We start from the raw sequence: 20939 nt of genomic DNA, 5'->3' as shown, positions 1-20939 counted from the left end.
CTCTTCTCATGTCTTCATGGTATGCATTGTCACATCAAACTCTTTTTCCCAAATATTTTTTTGTTCGCCAAAATCACTATAGGGTACAACAACATATCTCGCCTCCTCTTCTCCCCTGTTTCAATTGATGTCATTTCCAAAAACCCTAAATCCCCAAATCGATTTTGAGGTAAATATTAAATTAGTGTTTGGGAGATTGTGAGGTGGTCGTTGTGATGGTAGAGAGTTGGGATTAGGTAACTAGTGAGTTGGGCGTAGGTGGCTATGGGTGGATGAAGACGGTTGTGGTGGATGTTGGTAATGTGGTGAGTCGGGTAATTATAAGAGTAGAGTGATTCATGGGTGGGTTTGTAAGGGAAATGAGAGGGAAGCAACTTGTTAAACAGGTACCCGGTTACTTAGTGTAATAATACGAGAAGGGAGTGTCGATAGTTTGGTTTATTGTGAGTTAAATTAAAGTTTGGAGTATTTTGAGAAGGTAACCCATATTTTGAAGTAGGGGTGTAAACGAGTCGAGCCGAGCTCGAACTCACCTATCATCGAGCTCGGCTGATATTGTAAAAGTCAAGTCCGAGCCCGAACCGGAGCTATTGAAATCAAAGCTCGGGATCGGCTCATATAATATTTTACGATCCCAAGCTCGAGCTCGAGCTTTGTTCGAGTACCATTTTTCCGAGCATTATTTTAGTTCTAACATAATTTTTAAATTAAATATTTCATTTTAAGCTAGTATTTTTTTTCCGTTTATTAGCTAAAATAACATTTCTTATGTTATTTTTTTTCTAAATTAATATTATAATTAATTTATCATTTAACTGATATAAGCTAAATAAACAGTATCGATAAAAATTAAATAAGTTAAATAATAACGAGCTCAAACGAGCTTCCAAGCCGAGCCTTAGTGTGTTCGGGCTCGGCTCGGTTTGGGCTCAGCTTGGCTCGAGCCGAGTTTGACCGATCTCGAGCCGAGCTTTGACTGGGCCGATTTCGAGGGTTTGTCGAGCAAACTCAACTCATTTACAGCCCTAGTTTGAAGTATTTTTATTAAATAACCCTAAAACAAATAATTTAACAACCAAGCTAACTAAAATTAGAAAACTTGTGCTTTCCTAAAGAATTTAGGAATGTATTACAATAACTCTTAATTAAATAAATTAAACTCTAATAAAATAAATTATTGTACTTTATAATACTTATTCCTAAAGTCTAAACATACTAGGATATGACTCTTTATGTAAGAAGCCTCAAAATTACTCTCTTGGACGTAGGGGTGTCTAAGGCCACGGGAAACCACGGGCAGCGGAACCGGACCTCCAGTTTTGCCCATTGAATTTAAAAGCTTTATTGATGAAATTCAATACAAATCACGACATATAATACACTTGTCATTCATGTTTAAGGCCTCATTTTTTTCTGATGCACCAGACCTCCATTTACTTTAAGACGCCCCTACTTGGACGTCAAGTAAACGTGTGAACACGCCTGAACAATACTAGAGCAGTTTGAACAATCCTGAGGAGTGTCTACTAAACTTCATTTTGATATATTCCGTTCCAAGTTAACCTCTTAACTTGACTTGAGCCAATCTTAAACCCTTCGACTAACTTGGAAATGGCAGGACTTATTAATACTTCATTGTCACTCATCGCTCCCGCATCAACTTTCCTCTTTTCCCTATCTCATTACACTACGCATATGTTACACTTTCTAGCCGATCCGTGCAAAAAAAAAAATGGTAATCCAAGATAACCATAATCGTGATTAAATTGGGTGGTCTGCTCCTCCTTGGTCACACCATAGTAGTGCAAGATAAGACATAATTTATAAAGGAGTCTCATGTTCTATAAAGGAATTGGTTTTTATAAGATCGTATTATATTGTGAACCAACCCCGCGCGGCGGTGGTGAGGACTATTTTGTACTGGTTTAAACGGAAACCATTTCTCAACATTTTATTTTATTTTTATTTAGAACACGGTAAAAATCTATATGAAATAGAGTATTTGTTTAAGATAGCACTCGGTATTTGATTTGATTTAATTTGATTTTAGTTATGAGGCAGTAGTCGTTTGGAGTTTGGGGGCATGGCAATTGGCATTGGGGCTATTATTAGCTCCCCATTTGAATTTAGTGTATGGAGTTGAACGTAAATGTTTTCCCGCTGAAGACATCGGAAAGTAACAAAAGCATACTAAAGTCATGGGGCACCCCTGTTTCCAGGCGCAATTATAGAACATGGGACTCCTTTATAAACCTGAATTGACAAATATGACCCCGAAACCCATGGTTTCAAAATTTGAAAACAAGGGCAAAGTATGTCCATATGGAAAAAAAATGATTCAAAAGGCGGCAAAACATGTGACCCGTTTATCAGCAGACCCCACACACACCCACACAGTATTTCCACCCACTCAAACTCGAAACTTTTCATTTCATTCATTCTTCTTCTTATTCAATTCTTGTCTTCCAATATACTTGAAGATTAAAAGCAGGTGAGTGCATTTTCATTTATTTCTATGTTTTCATTTTTAATTACATTTTGTACATCCATGTTTGTTTGTCAAACTGGATTTTCTATTAATTTTCTACATTTAATGTTTATACTTTTTGTTTTTGTACATTTCATTACTTAATTTAATTCTTTAAATTAAATGCTTGTTGATGATATGATTCGAGTATTGAAGAAAATTTGATGTGAAGATAAAATTATGGTTGGAGTCAGCGGCGGATTTAGGGGGTTGACCAAGGAAAAAATTGCAAGTTTTAGTTAAAATTTTGAAATTTTTTTAGGTTCTTATTCGTCTCTGCTGAGATTTTTTGCCCCTAACTATAACTCCTGGTATAAAAGGAAATGATATTTTGTTGTATTTAAAATCAAGTTAGTGAATCAGGTTTGTTACATCTCACTATTTCTTAAAATCAAGAAAATTACGTTCCATTAACCTTCTAACTCGAAGAATAACTAGACAATTTTGATATGGAGTGTAGTTAAATACGAATCTCATGATGATAATACTATGACTCGTCATATGAGACCTGTTTGATTTTTTTAAATTCCAAACTAATCTAGGATGCACTTCCTATCACGGGTTCATTTGTTTATCTTTTATATTCTTTTTAAAATTGAGATATTTAGAATTTGGAGGTACAGTTTTTAAATCTCATGAAAGATGTGCTGCAAGTCCCAAAACAATGTGGATTTCTCAACTTCTGAGTGAAATTTATGTAACTTTGCCTAATATCTTAGTTTTGAAAGGAACACTGTACGATTACCAATTGTAAGTAAAGGTTTAATTAAATATATTTATAGGCAACAAGATCTCAAAGTTGGGGCCTTTTTGTAGTTACTAAGGAACAGTTGATGTTTTTCTACTCCACATTTTCACTATAAATTTTTTAAACAACCGAGATGATAAGCACAGTTTATTCTTCAAGCTCTCAATTATACTGAGTTTTTGAGTTGAATGAATTCGCGACATTCTTCCTAGCCCGGTCGTTGAATACCATTGTCCATGTGAGTTCTTGTTGGTTTTAGTTTAATTACATTGTATGTTTAGGTAATGACCTGTACGTCTATCTCTGTGTCATTAGTTAGATGATTTCTGTCTTTCAACTCAGTCGACAAGTCCATGCTTCATTTTCGACTGTCCCAACAGCCCCAGACTGCCAATTCGGCAAATAACCAACTTTGGTGTGCTTTTACTGAACATGAAAGAAACATTTCATGTTTTGGGCTATTGATCACTTGTTTCCTACACCAACTTCAAATTGCTACTTATTTAGGAATAAGGATCCAAATATACTGGTGTGGCTATAATAGTTTGATTTTGATAGCGTTTCCCGTTTATGGCTTTCCTGTTGAGTCTGCCCTCTTTAGCTTTCAGCATGTTTACGAATTTCTGATATCCTTAGTAGATTCGACCTTAGCTACTAAATTCATTGAGCAATTGTATAATTTGCATTCGTGACTTTGGTTTGAAACCCGTCAGTATAAAATTGCTTGCGGCTCTCTTTCCGGCCAAAAAAAATTCAGTATGCTAATATTATGAATACCTATTGCACTCATTTTCGTTCATTTCGTTTTACAATTGTTATTCTAATGCTGAATCCTCCACTGAAGATCGATGTATTTTCGAGACTTGGAAGTTCTAACTGGATCAGTCAAATGTGCAGTACTAGGATATCCACCGAGATCTATTTGGGATGGCGCAGCCTAACTCTGAGCTGTGGCAAATGAATGAACTATCACCAGAAGATGAAATATTCTCTAATGTTCAAGGTAAGCATCTTTTTGCTACTTTTAGCTTTTATTTGTCTATTTATTTATTTATTCATTCGTTTCTGGTATAAAGGGTATCACGGAAGCCATTCTCATTTGGCGGGTTTTGAATCTTGGTCATGAGTATCGTTACCCAATTGCTTTACAATATAAGCTAGCAGACATCTACTCTCGGGCACGTTTGTTATTAGCATTTATGTTACTTTGGCTATCTATCTCTAGCTTCTAGTTCATCGAATATATTTTTCATTTACCGTCTACAGTCAACTCAGAAGAAGAACCTTTAGACATGTTTGGGTCAGGTTCAGAGGATGAGTTTTCTATACAAACTCCTGAACAAAAGCCAACTACGCAAGATCACATCTCAGGGACATATCTGAACTCTGGCAAGGATAGTTCCGACATTTCCACAAAAGAGGAGTCTGAAGCCATGTCGTCTTCCTCTTCCTCTTCCTCATCAGATGCTGAATCGGGTACATATACTTTACCTACTCAAAAATATTCTGCTTCTCATGTCAATGATGGTCAAGTCCTACGTCCTATCATGATCGAGACTGAGGCCGAGTCATTTGACATGAAAGAAAATCTCCATAAATCCGATAGAGATGGAGAAACCGTGCTCAAGGAAAAAGACATTGTCTATGAGAAGTTGCTTGAGAAAGTGGCTACTTATGAAACTGAGCTCAGGATTACAAAGAATAAGCTTCAGGCTTCTGAAGATGAAATTGCTAAGTTGAAGTATGAAAATCTGACTTTGGCGGAGGAGCTTGGAATGACAATAGAAAAACTTCAAATTTCCGAGGTAAACATGAAGGAAATGGAAATCAAGTTTACAAATGATTTTCAGGAAGGTCAAGCTCATTTGCAAGCTAAAATTGATTTAGCAAATCAAAGTATTAATCTCTTACAAGCTGAGTTGTCTTCTGAAAGGAATCATAGTTCTGAACTACAAGAAATGGTAGCGAAGACTGCAAATGATCTAAGTGATTATAGTCGTGAAGTTGATGAGCTGAAAGTTGTGCTCCGTGACGCACAAAATGATTTCTCTAAGGAGAAGTCTCAGTTCCAATCTGACATTGCAATCTTACAGACGGAAAATAACGCATTAAATATTGGAGTAAATGATGTAGAAATGAGATGTAAAATGTTGGGAGAACAGATAAAGCAATGTGAAGTGGAAAAGGCGGAAATGAAAAAGTTTCATGAAGCTCGGGAAGCAACTTTGCTTGATGAAATTGAACAATTTAATATGAAGGTTTGTGAGAAAAACCAGATTGTAGATTCTTTGAACAAAAACCTTGATTCGAGTAAGCTCAAGTACGACATGCTAATGTCCGAGAAAGATGAAATCTTTGCCAAGCTTGAGACTCTACAGGCTGAGATTAAGTGTCGCGACATCAATATTCAGCAATTGGAGGAGCATATCAGCAAATTGAGAATAGACCAGGACAACCTGGTTGCAATGTCGCAGAAGAGTCAGAAAGTAATAGAAGAGTTGGGTTTGAAAGTAATGGAACAAGAGAAAGAGTTGGAGAAGCAAAGAGATTGGATTTGTGAGAGAGGAGATGAGAAGCGAGAGGCAATTCGACAGCTTTGTCTCTCAATCGAGTACTACAGATCTGAGTACCATGAACTCCGTCAGGCATTGCTGAAACACAAGCCTCTGGCGGTTATGGCTTCTTAAACATTAAGGAAGAAAAAGGTGTCATATGTTGTAGTTTAAACTTTGAGCAATTGTTTTGATTAGTTTTCTTAAGAGTTACTTTGCATCTGGGAAGAAAATGCTTTTTATATTTGCAGTATAGTGTAGGAAAACTAAATGTTCTTTTCTGTATTATTGAAGTTCTATCATCATTTATGTTACATCCTTTGTTTCGGTATGGAGCTGCTTTCTGATAGAACGGTGGATGGAGATGGAGTCGAGGAAGGCCATGGGTCCATGATTCAAGTTGAGCTACCACTAGAATCTCATGCCAATTTCGGAGTCAGGCTTCGCTCCTTTTGTTTCGTGTTTGAAATTAAAAACATCACCTTCGGAAGATCAACTTCAAAACCATCCAATACATCTGTTGAATTCATCTTGACGTTTTTTTTTTTAAAAAAAAAATTCCCATTAGTTTTATAAGACCAACTTAATTCAATTTAAAATCCCTATCCATTCTACATTTAATGTAATTAAACCTCCTAATGGCGTGTCCACTCTGATAGGCATGCCATTTGCAATGACAAATGGCATGTTTACGTCAAGAAAGTTTTCTCCCCAATTTTAAAGTTACACCGAACATGTCATTGTCAATGGTGTGTTTATCCCGTGTTTTAGGTTCGAGATCTTTCCACCCTACGTGAACACTAATTTGACAAATAATAAGTTTTATTCCGAACCAAAACGGTTAATATTTTATTTTTAAACATCATATCACCATATACTTCTCTGATGCACTTGCCAAAGAAGCTGACTTGGCATTCTAATATTATATTACAATCTTACGTGGCACTTATTAAGAAGCTATAACTTGTCAAGTCATCTTTGACTATAGCGTAATAAAAAAATCAAAAAGAAAAAAGATGGCAAGGAATAATTGACGTGCATAGAATATTCCATATATTCTAACCCCATTCCCATCATACGTCATCTTTTCCAAAAAAAATTGCATAGATTTTTTCAATGATTCAGCATTTTTGAATTTCATGTCCCTAATTTCGTGATTTACATCCTAAATTCTAAAATAGTTCCTAAAATCACACACAAATTAACAGAATGAAGAAAAAACTATAAATTACTTACACCACCATCCCTGCAATCATTCTCAATATAGTCTAACATTAACATACATTAAAATTTTACAAATGTAGAACACAATTATGTAACAAAAAAATAAAAAATCTAGAAAACAACTTCCATGTTTTCAATCATGGCCTTCCCTTGCGCTCATGTCGTCGTAAGTCACTTGAAAGCAATCATGCTAATGATGGAATGCCAGAATCAGCATACGCGTTGTGCATTTATGAGAAGGAAAGAGTTATTACGAGTCAGCGGGGGCGGGCGCCTCTAGAGTTGGCATAAAGGGCCGCGGGCTGGTGGGCGGCACGGTCAGGCACGACCCACAGCACGGCACGGCCCGGCCCGACGAGAAAATCGAGGAAGCACGGCACGAATGGGCTTTGGACGGGCTCCGACGCGATTTTCATCAAAAATCCGTGCCTAGGCATGGCACGGCCCAGGCACGGTGGAGCCCGGCACGCACCAGGCACGACGGGCTTGGCACGGCCCGGCACGAAGAATGGCCCGTTTATTATTATTTATTAAATAAAAAGTACACTAACATTTAACAAAATATATATTTAAGCCATTAATCATCATTTATTAAACTAAAACTACACTAATATTTAATAAAATATATATTTAAACCATTAATCATCATTTATTAAACAAAAAGTACTAAAAATATATCAATTATGCAACGTTTTTTTTAAATAAAAAAAATATTAAAGCACATGGGCCGGCCCACGGACAAGGCACGAAAAGCCCATGGGCCAGGCACGGCCCGAGCACGAAAATGGCCGTGCCTTGAGCGGGCCGCGACGTAGGTTTGGATCAGTGGGCCTGGCACGGCACGGCCCGAGGAGCCCAATATCTGTGCCTGGGCCGGGCCAATTTTTGGGGAAGGCACGATGGGCCGGCACGCGGGCCGGCCCAGCACGGCCCATTGCCTACTCTAGGCGCCTCTGCTAACCCTTCCTCGCTCCACCACCGTGTGTGTTTTCAAAGGTTCAAATGAGAAGTATTAAACACTAATAGGTTACTGAGTACATATTAAAAGTCACATAATTTCATTTTCCTAAACAGTTTGACTCCGTACAAAACACTAAAAAATTTGGTATATACAGGTGAAGTCAGAGTGACAACTACAAAACATGCTACTCTCTTCGATTTAAACAAACCCCGCCATAGTGGATGAAGGTCGACTCATTCTGTGCAAAGTCAGGGTATAGCCAGTTATGAAACAAGCATTCCACGGTGATCATGTCTAAAATTTGATTTTGCATACTTTCATGTGTGTCGACATACATATTACATTATTACCTAATTATTCTTAACACACCATTGCAGGATTGAAATAAGGATGATGTGACACAAGAGTTTGAGATTTTCATTAACAAACGATTTGTTTTTAAAGTGGAAACGAAATTCATCAAAGCTTAACTTGGATTAGAAATAGTGGGTTAGATATAATAAAATTATTAACTACGGAGTATATTGTAAAGTAAAAGGTAGTTAGAAGTTTGTTAGGAGTCAAAGTCAAAGATTAAAGCTAAATTTTCTTATTTCTCTCTCTATATATCCTCATATCTCATTGAAACCACTTGCGTCTTTTGAAATACAACTAGATTTAATGCCCCTGTAATGCATTGCACGGGCCTAGAAGTAATATCGTTGTCTTTAAAATTTAGTCAAGGCTAACAATAAATTATTTTTTTGGCTAAATAAAAAAAAATATTGATTGGTGATTTTTATATTAAAATCATGCTTTTATATTAAAAGAGTTATTGTTTTGACTAAAAACTAATTAAATCTATTTGCGAATTTTGATTATTATGCTGGTGATTATCGCATAAAGATTACCATGTACTTGGTATATTTTAAATTTTTTAACATGATGTTATCTTATAGTGATACAAAGGACCCGTCTTTAATTTACTCTCTTCTTTTCAATCTATGTCTGATCGATCTCATACAATATCCGAAATCTTAATAGAGTTTTATTCTTCATCCAACGATTCTTAGGTTTTTTATTACTGTCTAATTACGTTAATAGCTCCCAAAATCTATGTCTTTCTCTGTTTAATTTCCATGGTCAACTATATACGTTAATCCTTCACATTACATTATAATGCATCAAAGCTTTCTACGCACAAAATCGATCAATATACTAACATTGACCAAGAGGAAAGTTATCGTGGTTTATGATGTAAGAAACGTTTATATAAAAATAGACCTTGTGATCTTGTATCCTATTGAAATAGACTTTGTGCCTGTTGTGCATGATTCTCTTATTAAAAATACCACTACTCTATTGTTGATCAAATTGGATGGAAATTATATTAATCATGATATTTTAATTGATAAGTTTGTTAGAGGCAAAATCTTACTCATTTATTAACTCTTGATTTCTATGGTGGCAAACTCAACGGAGTTAGTTATATCGATTCCGCTACTGTCAAAAAATATGTTAGGCGTGCTCAATTGGGTGAAATTTTCGAATTAGACCGTGCTATTTTGAAATCTGATGATGCTTTCCATAGTAGTCCAAACTCATTACTATTGCCATATTCGCCCAAATTAAATGCAGGAACTTAATTCCTATAAAATTAAAGTTTCTAGGAAAATTAAGCATAGGAATGAATAAGATTATTATGGATAAGACAACTATCAAACTAACCAGAAACTTAAAAAAACTTTATACATAAAGGGTAAAGAAGTACAACCTCTTTGTCCATTACGTATGTAGTTCTTTCATACTCTAGTACTATCAATTTTTTCCATTAGAATTGATAACAAAATCAAAATAACTTTAAAAAGTTACTCTGAGAGTCCGAGTATATATGGCTGAACAAAATTCATAGAAAGCATTATACGGAGTTTGCATTATACATAAACCCAAACTTTAAGAGATTGTAGTAACTAAATACTCTCGCGAAATTTCAAAAAATTCATAATGATAATATGGAACATTTCTTAATTTTGTTTCCCACGAAGCAAGTGCAGCAAAACCATATTTAAACGTCGGAAGAAAGCGAACTTCATTACGATTAGATGTTTAATTAGCCCAAAAATTAGAAAATTTAGAATTGACTTGAATGTGATATAGTAAAACATTATCTTCGCTACTCAATAATTTGCAATTGCACTTGTGGTTTTCAAAAACTAACTTGTTTGGTATATACCGTTGTAACGTCGACTTATATATGTTTGGTGGTTTCTCCTACAACATATAAATAAAAAACCACGATGACTCATATTTCGAAACAAAATCAATATAATGTTATGTTGTTTTATATAAACTTAAACAAAAATTATAAATTATATATGTAGATGAATAGATGATATTTTTTTTCAACATTAACGTACCTTTATCGTAGCCGACATCTTACGGACAAACCAAAATACTTGGCCCAGGTAATTAATGTGAAATCTACAACCAAACTACAATACCACACATTAAGAATCATATTTAAAGAATAATGAATAGTCTATCACAGTCGAAATACTCGAGGGGAGGGGGGAGGGGGTGAATTGAGTATTTAAAAACTTATGCCCACTTTTTATTTTATATCAAACTAACTAATTACTTAAAGTTTATTGATTAAACTTTAACTAAGGGTTGTGCTTTTTCACATACGAATTTTACTCTTTCACATACGACTTTTACAATTTTACCCTTATCATTTCCACACCTAATTAATTTTTTCTCATCTCCCTTTACTTCACGGCTTCACCTTCCTTCGGCAACCCACTCCGGCTAACCTTGCTCCAACCGACCTCGACTTCCCCTTTATCTGATTATCCTTATCCATCCTTCTATACAACAAAGTATTAAATATGAAGGAAACAAATCTATTCAAAAGAAACTTTAATTAATTGACTAATTATGCGGAGTACTCATATGAGGTTGTATTTCATGTGCTTTAATGGTTAATCTTGATGAAGAATTGAAGTACATGAATATGGTTGATGCAATTAACACTTTACTTTGATTCCTTTATGTTTGAAATTGAATTACAGGCATAACGCTAATGCAAGATTAAAATCACAGCCATGAACAAACAATTCAGGATTGGCTTAAAGACACATCGATGAAGATCAATTCCAGAGTATGTTGACATTCAAGAACTCTGAATTTCTTTGATCTTTAAATGATAACCCCTAATAATTTCAAAAAAACATATTAATAATTAATAAATAAATAAGCTACTTCACTAATTGAAGAACTGATTCATTGTTCCAAGTTTTTAGAGCGATTAGATTCGATTTTGGAGAAAAAGGCACATGTAAGAGTTAATTTGTTTAGGTTTGGGGAAAAGGGTATATTATGGAAAGATACTGAAAAAATGTATGTGAAAGAGTAAAATCCGTATGTGAAAAAGTAACTCCGTTAACTAATTAATTAAGTGATTATGAACGTAATGAAATGAACGAAAACGAAAACTGCAAAGTCACACGGTTTTGAAGTGGTTCGGCTTCACACATCGAAGCCTACGCCCACTATTCTCGATTAATAATTTTAGTATCTTTCTCCGGATTACAAAATTATGAATCCACTCGTATAACTAACTCTAATTATAACTCAATTTGGATATCACTAGATATTCGATTTTGACTATCTTAGTTACTAAAAAAGTACTTGATTGTTCTTCTAAGTGTTCACAAAATTGAACGAGTAAGAAACAATATGAAGTACTATTATCTTATAACGTAACCTTAAGAATAATATGCAAATTAGAGAACACGACTTTTCGTAAAGATTTTCAAATGCAAAACAAAAAAATACTTGAATAAAATTAAACTCAAGTTGTTTGCAACGAATTTTTATATTTCGAAAAGCTTGTTGAATTGATGAACATCATGAGTATATATAGTAGAAGAGAGACATTAGGGTTTTGATCGAAACCCTAGAGGTGTCGTGAGGTAAGGTAAGTTGTTCTACAAGAAACAAATCTTATCTTTCCTTAATTTAATCTACTAAATATTTTGATTAAGTAAATAAGGTAAATCTAGGTCAAATCTATTCTATATTGCCATAAGATATATTTGATAAGATATAAAAATATCTTATGGCAATATAGAATAGATTTGACCTAACAAGATTTTATTGCATAGAGAGCAAGGTCGACACTACACGGCTCAGAAGCCCACCTTGGCCGAAACCCTAGGTCAAAATATCAAGGGGTAGATTAGGGTTAGGTTTAGATACTTTAGCAAACCCTAGGTAGCATGACGACTCACAAGCCGTTTTACTAACCAATAGGATAATGTAAATTATTCATTCTAAACAAACCAAATTAAGTCTCTATCTCATATATACACATGATTTCGAAACATGTTTGAAGAATTTTATCTTTTGAAAAATCATTTTAAAACTATTAAAATCATGCATTCAAATGCAACCCAAAGTTATAGTACAAATAGCTATAACTTTAAGTTTGGTAAGTAAAGTTATAGGTGAAATAGCTATAACTTTACCTTCCCAATACTTCTTAAGATACTGTTATTAGATGAAGTCCTATACTAGCTAATCTTCCCGGAGATCTTCAGTGATAGGATCTTCTCTTTATCTTGATCATAAGCTCTTCATCTTGAGCTTGTTATAGACTTGATCTAGCCTTTTGCTTGAGTGATCATCATACTTGAAACGTGTTACAGTTACTATGACGCTTTAAGAATCTTCAATGTTATAGCTCAAGCTGCTATAACATTACTAGAACGATGCTTCACAGATCTTCAATGTTATAGCCAAGGTTGCTATAACATTACTTGCTTAACTTGCAAACTTAAGTCAATCTATTAAAGACTAAACAAACGATTACAGGCAAGAGTATGTATAATACGAAGCACACACTTGTCATTATCAAAACTTGATCATATATCTATATGGTCCAACAAATAAAGATAAAACTTAACATACAATATAAAGGAAAAGGCAATAAAAAAAATATTAAAATTTTTTCTCCATATCTCTACAATGACTCATACACATCAAAGTATGATTTCGCTCAAAATTCACAGTTTCACACGATGTAAGCGTAATTGCGCTGCAAAAAATAAAAATAAATAAATCAAGCAGGATCAATGCCATGAGATAAACCAAAACAATAAGTGAAAACAATAGAAAGAAAGTTGAATGATGAACCAATGTCATCGATGAAGTATATATAACATTGGCTGATTATCAGTGTCCATTATCAGGTCTATTTGCTCATAAACTCTATCTCGTTGTTTTATTAGAGTTTGTTTCCATTATCAAGTCTATTTGCTCATAAGCTCTATCTCATTGTTTTATTAGAGTTTTTTTAATCTATTTTTATAAGGAAAATTGTCTATATTATCTTTTGTACTAAGTAGTTCGTAAAAGCTAGACTCTCTGTAATCGCTCGAAAAAAGCTTCCTTTATTGTTTAATAGGACGGTCTTATACCATAAGACCAGTCCATTAACTAAAACCAATCATTTTCTTAGACAAGCCCAATAAAATAAAACCCAAACTCTTGTATCCTCTCTCTGTCTCTCACACTCCGTCTCTCAATATTTTCTCCATGGTACCAGCAACTCTACTTCCCCCAATGGCACACCATAAGTCCGTCCTCCCTAAGCCACCAGTTTAATGCCGGATTTTCCGCCTTCACCGATCATGACCTCATCATCTGGCTCGCTCATGAATATCGACGCTTTCATCACAAATCCGTAAGTTTTTAACTTAATGAACTCTGTTGTCTAATCAAAACAATCAAAGATAGAATACATACTTCATGAAATTAAAGACAGCCAAAGTCTTGAACATGAATTTGTCATAGTAAAACTATAGTCATTAAACTAAAATCATAGTACTTCACAAAAAATATAGAAGAAGCTATCAATCAATTAGTCATAATATATCAAAAATTCAATTAATAAAATTGTTACTTTTGAAATTAAAAAGCTTAGTTGTTAAAATAAGTTCATGGGTTGAGTATTTTAAAAATATAAAGTCCATATGCTTTAACCTAAAGATTATAGTTTTCAATCTGAAATATTAAGTATTCAAGTTGAAATAGTAATCAGAAGAGAGAAGTAGAACCATCCAATTTCAAATCCAAAATCGGCATGCTGATGACTTGATCGGTGTTCTTCAGTCAGTTGCGAACGCGCGGCAGAGACGGTGGTGGCAGAGATGGCATGGACGGTAGATATAGTAGGGACGAGGACGGGAACTTAGGACTGCAAAGTCTGCTATAGCGGTTGTTCATCATGTGTTTAGTTGCTAGGATTTTGAAGGCTTTCATTTTTTTATAGTTGTTTTGTTTTGATTTGGGCTACTTTCTCCTATTGGGCTCGTCCTATGCTATAGGACGGTCCTATAGGAGAGTTGCTGAATAATAAATAGATAGATATTACAAGATTTATTGTTCATCTTTTTCTATCTACTTTATTTATCTTCCTTGCCTCTTATACATAAGTATCAGTGATATCACCATTAATGGTGACTTGAGGTTTCATATAAATGAGAAATCAAATCAAAGTCATATTATCGAACGCTTGACATCCAAGTGCTTATCGATCATAAATTTTATAAAGTGTTTTTTTCACAATACAAGTTCTTTTTATGAAAACGAAATAAAAAAGTTCTCACTATAAAATAAATAATATCATCATCACAAAAATACTAGTAGAAGCGTTTAATTATAAGTATACAACATTAAAATCATCAAGGCAAATCCGTGAATTTCACGGGTTTAAACCTAGTTATTTTAAAAATTGATTCCAAAATACTCTAGATGGATGATTGGGTTTGCAACCTAACGAAGATACAAAAAGGCAACAAAATAGAGAAATAACAAGAATGGGCATTTGGTCTAGTGGTATGATTCTCGCTTAGGGTGCGAGAGGTCCCGAGTTCAATTCTCGGAATGCCCCATTTATTTTTATTTTTTGCACAAACTCCCCCGCTATTCCGATTAACATGTTATATTCTGGAGATCCGGCTGCAAAAAACAGTCCATGATCTGCACCTGGATAATCTACCAACTCTACTTGTTTTCCAGATCACTTAAACCCGTTTTCGGTCTTGCAACAAGTCCAACCCCCCAATTATAACTAGTGTGGCTGGGTACTCAATACCCGAAATAATATAATCGTTGGACAACCCGCCCCGCTCCAGAAACATTCACCGCTGGGTGAGTGGGGTGATCTCGATCCATCCTGTTTGGCAAAAACGCACGCCTTCCAAAAGAAATCCGTTTTTACTAACCAAGGTCTACTTCCAAAACGAATGTCGACGAGGTTGAGAAGACGATGGTAAACGGTGCCATCAGCATGGCGATATGCAACGGCTGTGATAAAAGGAGCTGCCTTAATTGATGTGTATGCAGGAAGAAAAGCAACTCATTTTTTGTATTGCAGGAAATGCTGAGATGATCATCCTGTAAATTTTGGTGCTTCATTTCTTACAAATCTGTTTCCTCCTGTTTTCAGAAATACCCAAGAATTCTGCAATGTAGTTTAGTTACTTGGTAGGTACAGTGGCACTTAAAAAAAGTTGATGTTAACTGACTACGGAATATGATTGTGAATGCGCTAGACAGATTTAGGAGCACTGTTGGTAGTTCGCAAATTGCAGTTCACAACTATTCCTTCCATTCCAACTTTGTGTCCACTTTTTTACCAATGTTTATCTCTAACTCTATTTAATAAAGTAGGTTCATCCCTTAATATTATCCTCCCAAAAAAAGGGACGATAAAAATGGGATGGAGTACCGTTGAATCAAATAAAAATATGAGATTCTAAGAGATTGAGATGAAATTAGAATTCATTAGAATTCATATGAGATTGGAATGGATTTGAGTCTCAACCAAACACCCCCTAAGCTTGTGAGCATTTCAATTAGACCTGACAAAGCTGACCCGACCCGAATAACCCAACCCGAGACCCGAAATGTATCACCCGAAAGTGACCCAACAGGCCCGAAGTGACCCAATTTAACCCGATTGACCCGAAATGACTTAATTAAGGCAAAATCATGACCCAAAAATGACCCGATAAGTTATTGACCCGAAAATGACCCGACCCAACTGACCCATTTGCCAGGCCTAATTCCAATTTCCAAATACAGAATATCCTCCTATCATGCAAACTCGATTAATGCCCATCCAACTAAGCCAACTCGATGTAGTAAAGTTCAATACCAGCACCCACACAAGAGACTCAAAGCCCTGGAGCTCCAAGTCATTGACATAACACTTCACCGAAAGAACATCAAAATGAAGAGACTCCCAAAAGCGCCAAAGGTTTGTTTTGGTTGAATAGATCCTTCAAAGTTTAGGCATTAGTACAAGTATTGCATTGTATTTTTAGTTCAACTTAATTAGCTATGATCACTAGTCATTACAACCAAAGAAGCAATGAAATCCGCGTTGTTTAAATCTAAGAGGGCTAAAAGACAAACATTGTAATAAAAAAAAAAAAAAAAGCAACCTCAAAAGGAAGAGATTTTGGAAAATACTAGCCTAGATGGATTTCGACATCACATCGGAGTCTTGTGTAGGACGCCGGCCCTTGTGCGGCCCACCAATAATACCCCAGTTCTCAAATTGCCTTTGACGGGCCCTAGCCCTCTCTTTTTCTTCCTCCGACTTGGTCGAGAAACAGTAGGGGCAGGAAACCGCATATTCGTACATAGGAGACTCCATATCAGCATCACTCACAGGTTGCTTGCATCCATAGCAGAGTTTATAAGTTCCCTGGGCCAACCCATGTTCTACAGAAACCCGTTTATCGAAGACAAAGCACTCTCCCTCCCAAAGGCTTTCAGATTCTGGAACTTCCTCCAGATACTTCAAAATGCCCCCTCGTAAATGATAAACCTGATGAGTCATATCAAATGCACAATGAAAGAAATAATTTAATGAAACAACAAATAAATAAAGGGATCCATCTTTTGCCCCAAAATTTCAGCACACAGGAATTGGAAGCAGAAAATTGCTTTTAAGAAAATAGGGGTAAAAAAATTTCTGAGAAAAATTTATAGGTACACGCAGTGTACGTCCCCATATATCCTAGATTCCTAGCCAAAGAGCACTCTTTTTTTTGTTATCTCACTAAAATACTGCATTTTTATTAATGTGAAATGTAGTCAACTCCAATTATGATTTTATCACTAGCTCGAGTGTAGGATGATGTGGTAAGCCAAGAATCTATCGACTCTCTCGCTCAACAAAAATACACGTTCTTATCGTAAAAACATGATAAAGGAGGAAACATAATACTATATTATTTGCCATTTTGATAATACCCCACGTCATAATGTGAAAGTCGTGCAACCAATCTACGTTTTTTACAGGCAAAAAGAACACAGAATGGAAGAGCACAGTATGCATACGAATTGGTACACCATTGGCCAAATCATATCTAGAACTAGTTCATCGCAGTCGATAGGAGCTTCAGATAACAATGTGCATTATTACCTCTTTGAAACCTTTGCTTAAGAGATAGCTAGAAGCCTTCTCACAGCGAATCCCTCCGGTACAGTACATGGCAACACGTGGCGGAGACTTGCACAGACTGTTGTCCTCTTGACTTTCAATTCTTCCGTTATCCTGCGCTTCCTGTGAAGGCAGACTGTCCGAACCAGACAGTTCATGATTATTTTCTACCCAATACGGAAATTCTCTAAAAGCTGTTGTGCATGGATCAACTGCTCCTTTGAATTTCCCAATTCTAGTTTCATAGCCATTGCGCACATCGATAACCACCTAAAACATATCAAAAGTGTTCAGAATTAACGCCTATATAAATGGCGACATTCCCTACTCGAGCCTGTCAAAACAAAGTCCAACAACTTCCGAGTTTTGATGCAAAAGATTACTCAGTAATGTTTTGCGTCAAGACTCAGAAGTTGTTGGACTTGTTTGTTTTACCAGACTTGAGTAGAGAGTAGGACATCAAAGTAATGTTCTGCATCAAAACTCAGAAGTAGTTGGATTTTGTGTTTTTTCAGGCTTTAGTAGGGAGTAAGAAATCTAATATGAGCAGGGTTACTGCAGATATGTCAAATATGACCGGAAGTACCAAATTTTACAATGCAAGCATGCATTGATAGTATGTTTTACTCACCGTATTGGGATCACTTATCAATGTGTTCCACTCTTTAGGGCTAACGTAGGTTCCAACTCTCTCTGTTGGTAGAACACTAGGCATTCCGAGGGAGACGATCTGCTTACATGTAAACATGAATGTTAACACAGAACAGATAATATTCAATTAAAGGATTTAAAGAAAAATTGTATAGGTACTAAAATGTACCTCTTTCTTTAGCTTGACCCTTACATGATCCCATCGAAAGGGAGCATCTTCTCCAGCTCCAACAGGAGATTTGCTAGTGTGTCCATGGTGAATTTCTTCATCTTCAGCAGTCACAGGCGTTTCAATCTGCCTTAGGCCTCTGAGACGGCTATCAGATTGAATAAACTTAAGAACACGGTCCACTGAATCACGGGTACCACATATGCTGCCGTTTATCCCTTCTGGTGCAAGAATGATACCACCTGAAACACGCTGATCAATATCAGGAGGGTGAGGAGTGCATAATGCGACCTTACAGGTTTAAGGTGTCAAAAACAAAATAGTAGCATATAATTGTATAAAGCAACAAGGAAAATGAAATCAAGCATGAGACAATTGCAGAATAATGGAGTCAGAGAACACTGGTAACATTTGATGGACATATCAAAAAGTAATAAATAATCCAGGAATGAAACTGACACCAATAGAAAGCATTAGCAAAGTCGGCATTCAGTATTACTACGATAACTTTGACTCATCTTGTCAATATATGGTGTAGTACAAGTTGGTAAGTATGAAGCGGGAGGGGTGATTATAAGTTGTAGAATGAAGATACAATTTCTTTCAATTGTAAGTAGCGATGAGGGGCACAAATATAATATACTCCCTTTCTCCCAAACATTTGTTTACCTTTGATTAAAATAACCATCACAAAGAAGAAAACAAAGTTAAACAAATAATTGGGACGGATGAGGGGCGCAAATATTATGCATAGTTGAGATTGGTATGGGAAGATGCCAAGTTATTATGTAGTCCGGCAGCAAGTATCCATTTTTGATGGAGCTAAATATTCATCGGATCGTTATTAGAGGAAATGGAGAGGATCCTAACGCAAATTGGTTACCTTTAGCTAATGTCGTATCTAAAGTAACCTCTACAATTGCACAGCAACGACGACTTAAAAAAGCTCGATGAACAAAAAAGAGCAGAAATAGAAGAAACAAGGAAATGAGAAAATACCAATTGTTGGCAGAGAAGCTTAAGGGGGTTACGGAGGTCGGCGTGGTCATGAAAATCAGCGAACTTGTAAAAAGACACCACTACCAGCGAGTTCGTCGTCGGCGAATCGGCGGATGTGGTTTCAAAGGAGGAGGAGGAGGAATTGAGTGGTAGTGCGGCTACGGTGGAGGCGGTGGTGGTGGTGGTGGTGATGGTTGTGGGAGAGAAGGGTGCAGCGGCGTAGGGTTTCATGGGAGAGGAAAGGAGAGTACAATTGGAGAGTTTTCGGAAGGTCAGGAATGCGGTGGTTAGTGTACTAGTGTACCACCTTATTATGCTCGTCGATTGCATTTTCCTTCTCAATATCACTATCCACATTCCACACTCTCATTTTCCCATTAAATATATTCCCTCCGTCCCGCTTAGAGGTGTTAATGAGACAAAACAGCTTTCGAATAACTCAAGATCGGCTCGGTTAAAACTCGGTTCGTGTAAGCTCGACTCGAGAGTTTAACGAGTTAAGTCGAGCAAACACTGGCTCGACTCGAAAAGCTCGCGAGCGGCTCAAACTTGTGTGATTATATAAAATATTGCTCATATGTTATAAAAATATTCTATCATGATTATATATTTATATCACACATATCAAATGTTTCGGTGATTTGCCAAATATTTTTACATATAACCTTCGAGCCTTCTTATTGAAAATATCGGAAGAAAAAAAAAATCAAAAAAATAGCAATAATATGTAGGCTCGATTGAGCTCGAGTTTGACTCGAGCTCGCATTAAAGCTCGCAAGCTTGATAACGAGCACTTTTTTCAAGCTCGGGTAAACTCGAGATTGGCTTGAGTTCGAGTTTTGGTTCTTGAGCACAAGTTGAGCAAGGTCAAGCTCGGGCTCGGCTCGGCTCGTTAACACCCCTAGACTCCCGCTCAATATTTATCTATTTCCTTTATTAGATCGGTCAATACTTATCTATTTCCAATTTCAGCATATTTTTGTGGGTTTCTACATGTGCAAGTGGTAGAAGATGGATGATATATGGTCCAAAAGCATTCTCACCTCTTTCCAATCTTTGTGCCAATTAACTCAACCACTAATCTACAAAAACTCGTCTTAGTAATAATATAAGACCTCGAACCAATTAACTCAACCACTAATCTTACATCCTTACCCCATAAGGAATTATGCCCAAATTTTTTAAAAATTAAAATAGGATAAAACATCAAAACCCATCTAATCAACACATTAACTCCCACTTCACTTTCGCCTCATCCTTCCTTTCTCCCTCTTTGCTTGTTTAATTGCCCATTAAAATCATGGAATTTTAACCTTTCTAGGAAGTGTAAAACCATGATGTTGTTTGGCTGCCAAAATCATGGGAAATAGAAATTCCCACCTGAATTTACTTCCTTCATTATGTGGGAAGTCACCCCCCAACCCCCCCCCCCCCCTTCGTCATTGGAAGTTCCAATATGAATTAACTATGGGAATACTCGACCGAGTAGGGGATACTCGGCCTAGTATACTCTATACTCGACCGAGTATCCGGTCTGACGGTGATTATTTCCGCAGTTTGATTTGGAGAGGATTAGAGTTATAAAATGGGATTTACAGTTTCATAATTC

General features: G+C 36.1%; 2 protein-coding genes, 1 long non-coding RNA gene and 1 other non-coding gene across 5 annotated transcripts; 3 read left to right on the top strand and 1 right to left on the bottom strand.

Annotated features, from left to right (window-relative positions):
• The first annotated feature begins 2361 nt into the window (after positions 1 to 2361).
• On the top strand, positions 2362 to 6156 carry LOC141605595 (protein NETWORKED 4A-like). Of its 2 annotated transcripts, none has more exons than XM_074424432.1 (3): positions 2362 to 2491; positions 4173 to 4278; positions 4542 to 6156. In XM_074424432.1, exons 2-3 carry the CDS (start codon positions 4203 to 4205, stop codon positions 5960 to 5962), a joined length of 1497 nt encoding a protein of 498 aa, XP_074280533.1. In that variant the 5' UTR covers positions 2362 to 2491; positions 4173 to 4202; the 3' UTR covers positions 5963 to 6156. The 2 variants fall into 2 exon arrangements, with proteins under 2 accessions (XP_074280533.1, XP_074280534.1); XM_074424433.1 differs by lacking the exon at positions 2362 to 2491 and adding an exon at positions 2563 to 3513.
• A 7254-nt stretch (positions 6157 to 13410) lies between these two features.
• LOC141605594 (uncharacterized) lies at positions 13411 to 14431 on the top strand. Its single transcript, XR_012526395.1, has 2 exons — positions 13411 to 13737; positions 14166 to 14431. It is a non-coding gene; the product is annotated as an uncharacterized LOC141605594 (long non-coding RNA).
• A 443-nt stretch (positions 14432 to 14874) lies between these two features.
• On the top strand, positions 14875 to 14946 carry TRNAP-AGG (transfer RNA proline (anticodon AGG)). Its single transcript has one exon. It is a non-coding gene; the product is annotated as a tRNA-Pro (tRNA).
• A 1359-nt stretch (positions 14947 to 16305) lies between these two features.
• On the bottom strand, positions 16306 to 19699 carry LOC141605593 (rhodanese-like domain-containing protein 7). Its single transcript, XM_074424431.1, has 5 exons — positions 19331 to 19699; positions 18332 to 18583; positions 18143 to 18241; positions 17494 to 17781; positions 16306 to 16893 (listed from the first exon to the last, which is right to left on the bottom strand). The coding sequence occupies exons 1-5, from the start codon at positions 19685 to 19687 to the stop codon at positions 16537 to 16539; spliced, it is 1353 nt and encodes a 450-aa protein (XP_074280532.1). The 5' UTR covers positions 19688 to 19699; the 3' UTR covers positions 16306 to 16536.
• Positions 19700 to 20939: the final 1240 nt, after the last annotated feature.

This window comes from Silene latifolia, chromosome 10, assembly GCF_048544455.1.
Source record: "Silene latifolia isolate original U9 population chromosome 10, ASM4854445v1, whole genome shotgun sequence".
NCBI classification, from domain to species: domain Eukaryota; kingdom Viridiplantae; phylum Streptophyta; class Magnoliopsida; order Caryophyllales; family Caryophyllaceae; genus Silene; species Silene latifolia.
The sequence above is the reverse complement of the archived record's forward strand: the minus strand, read 5'-3'. Positions and strand labels throughout refer to the sequence as shown.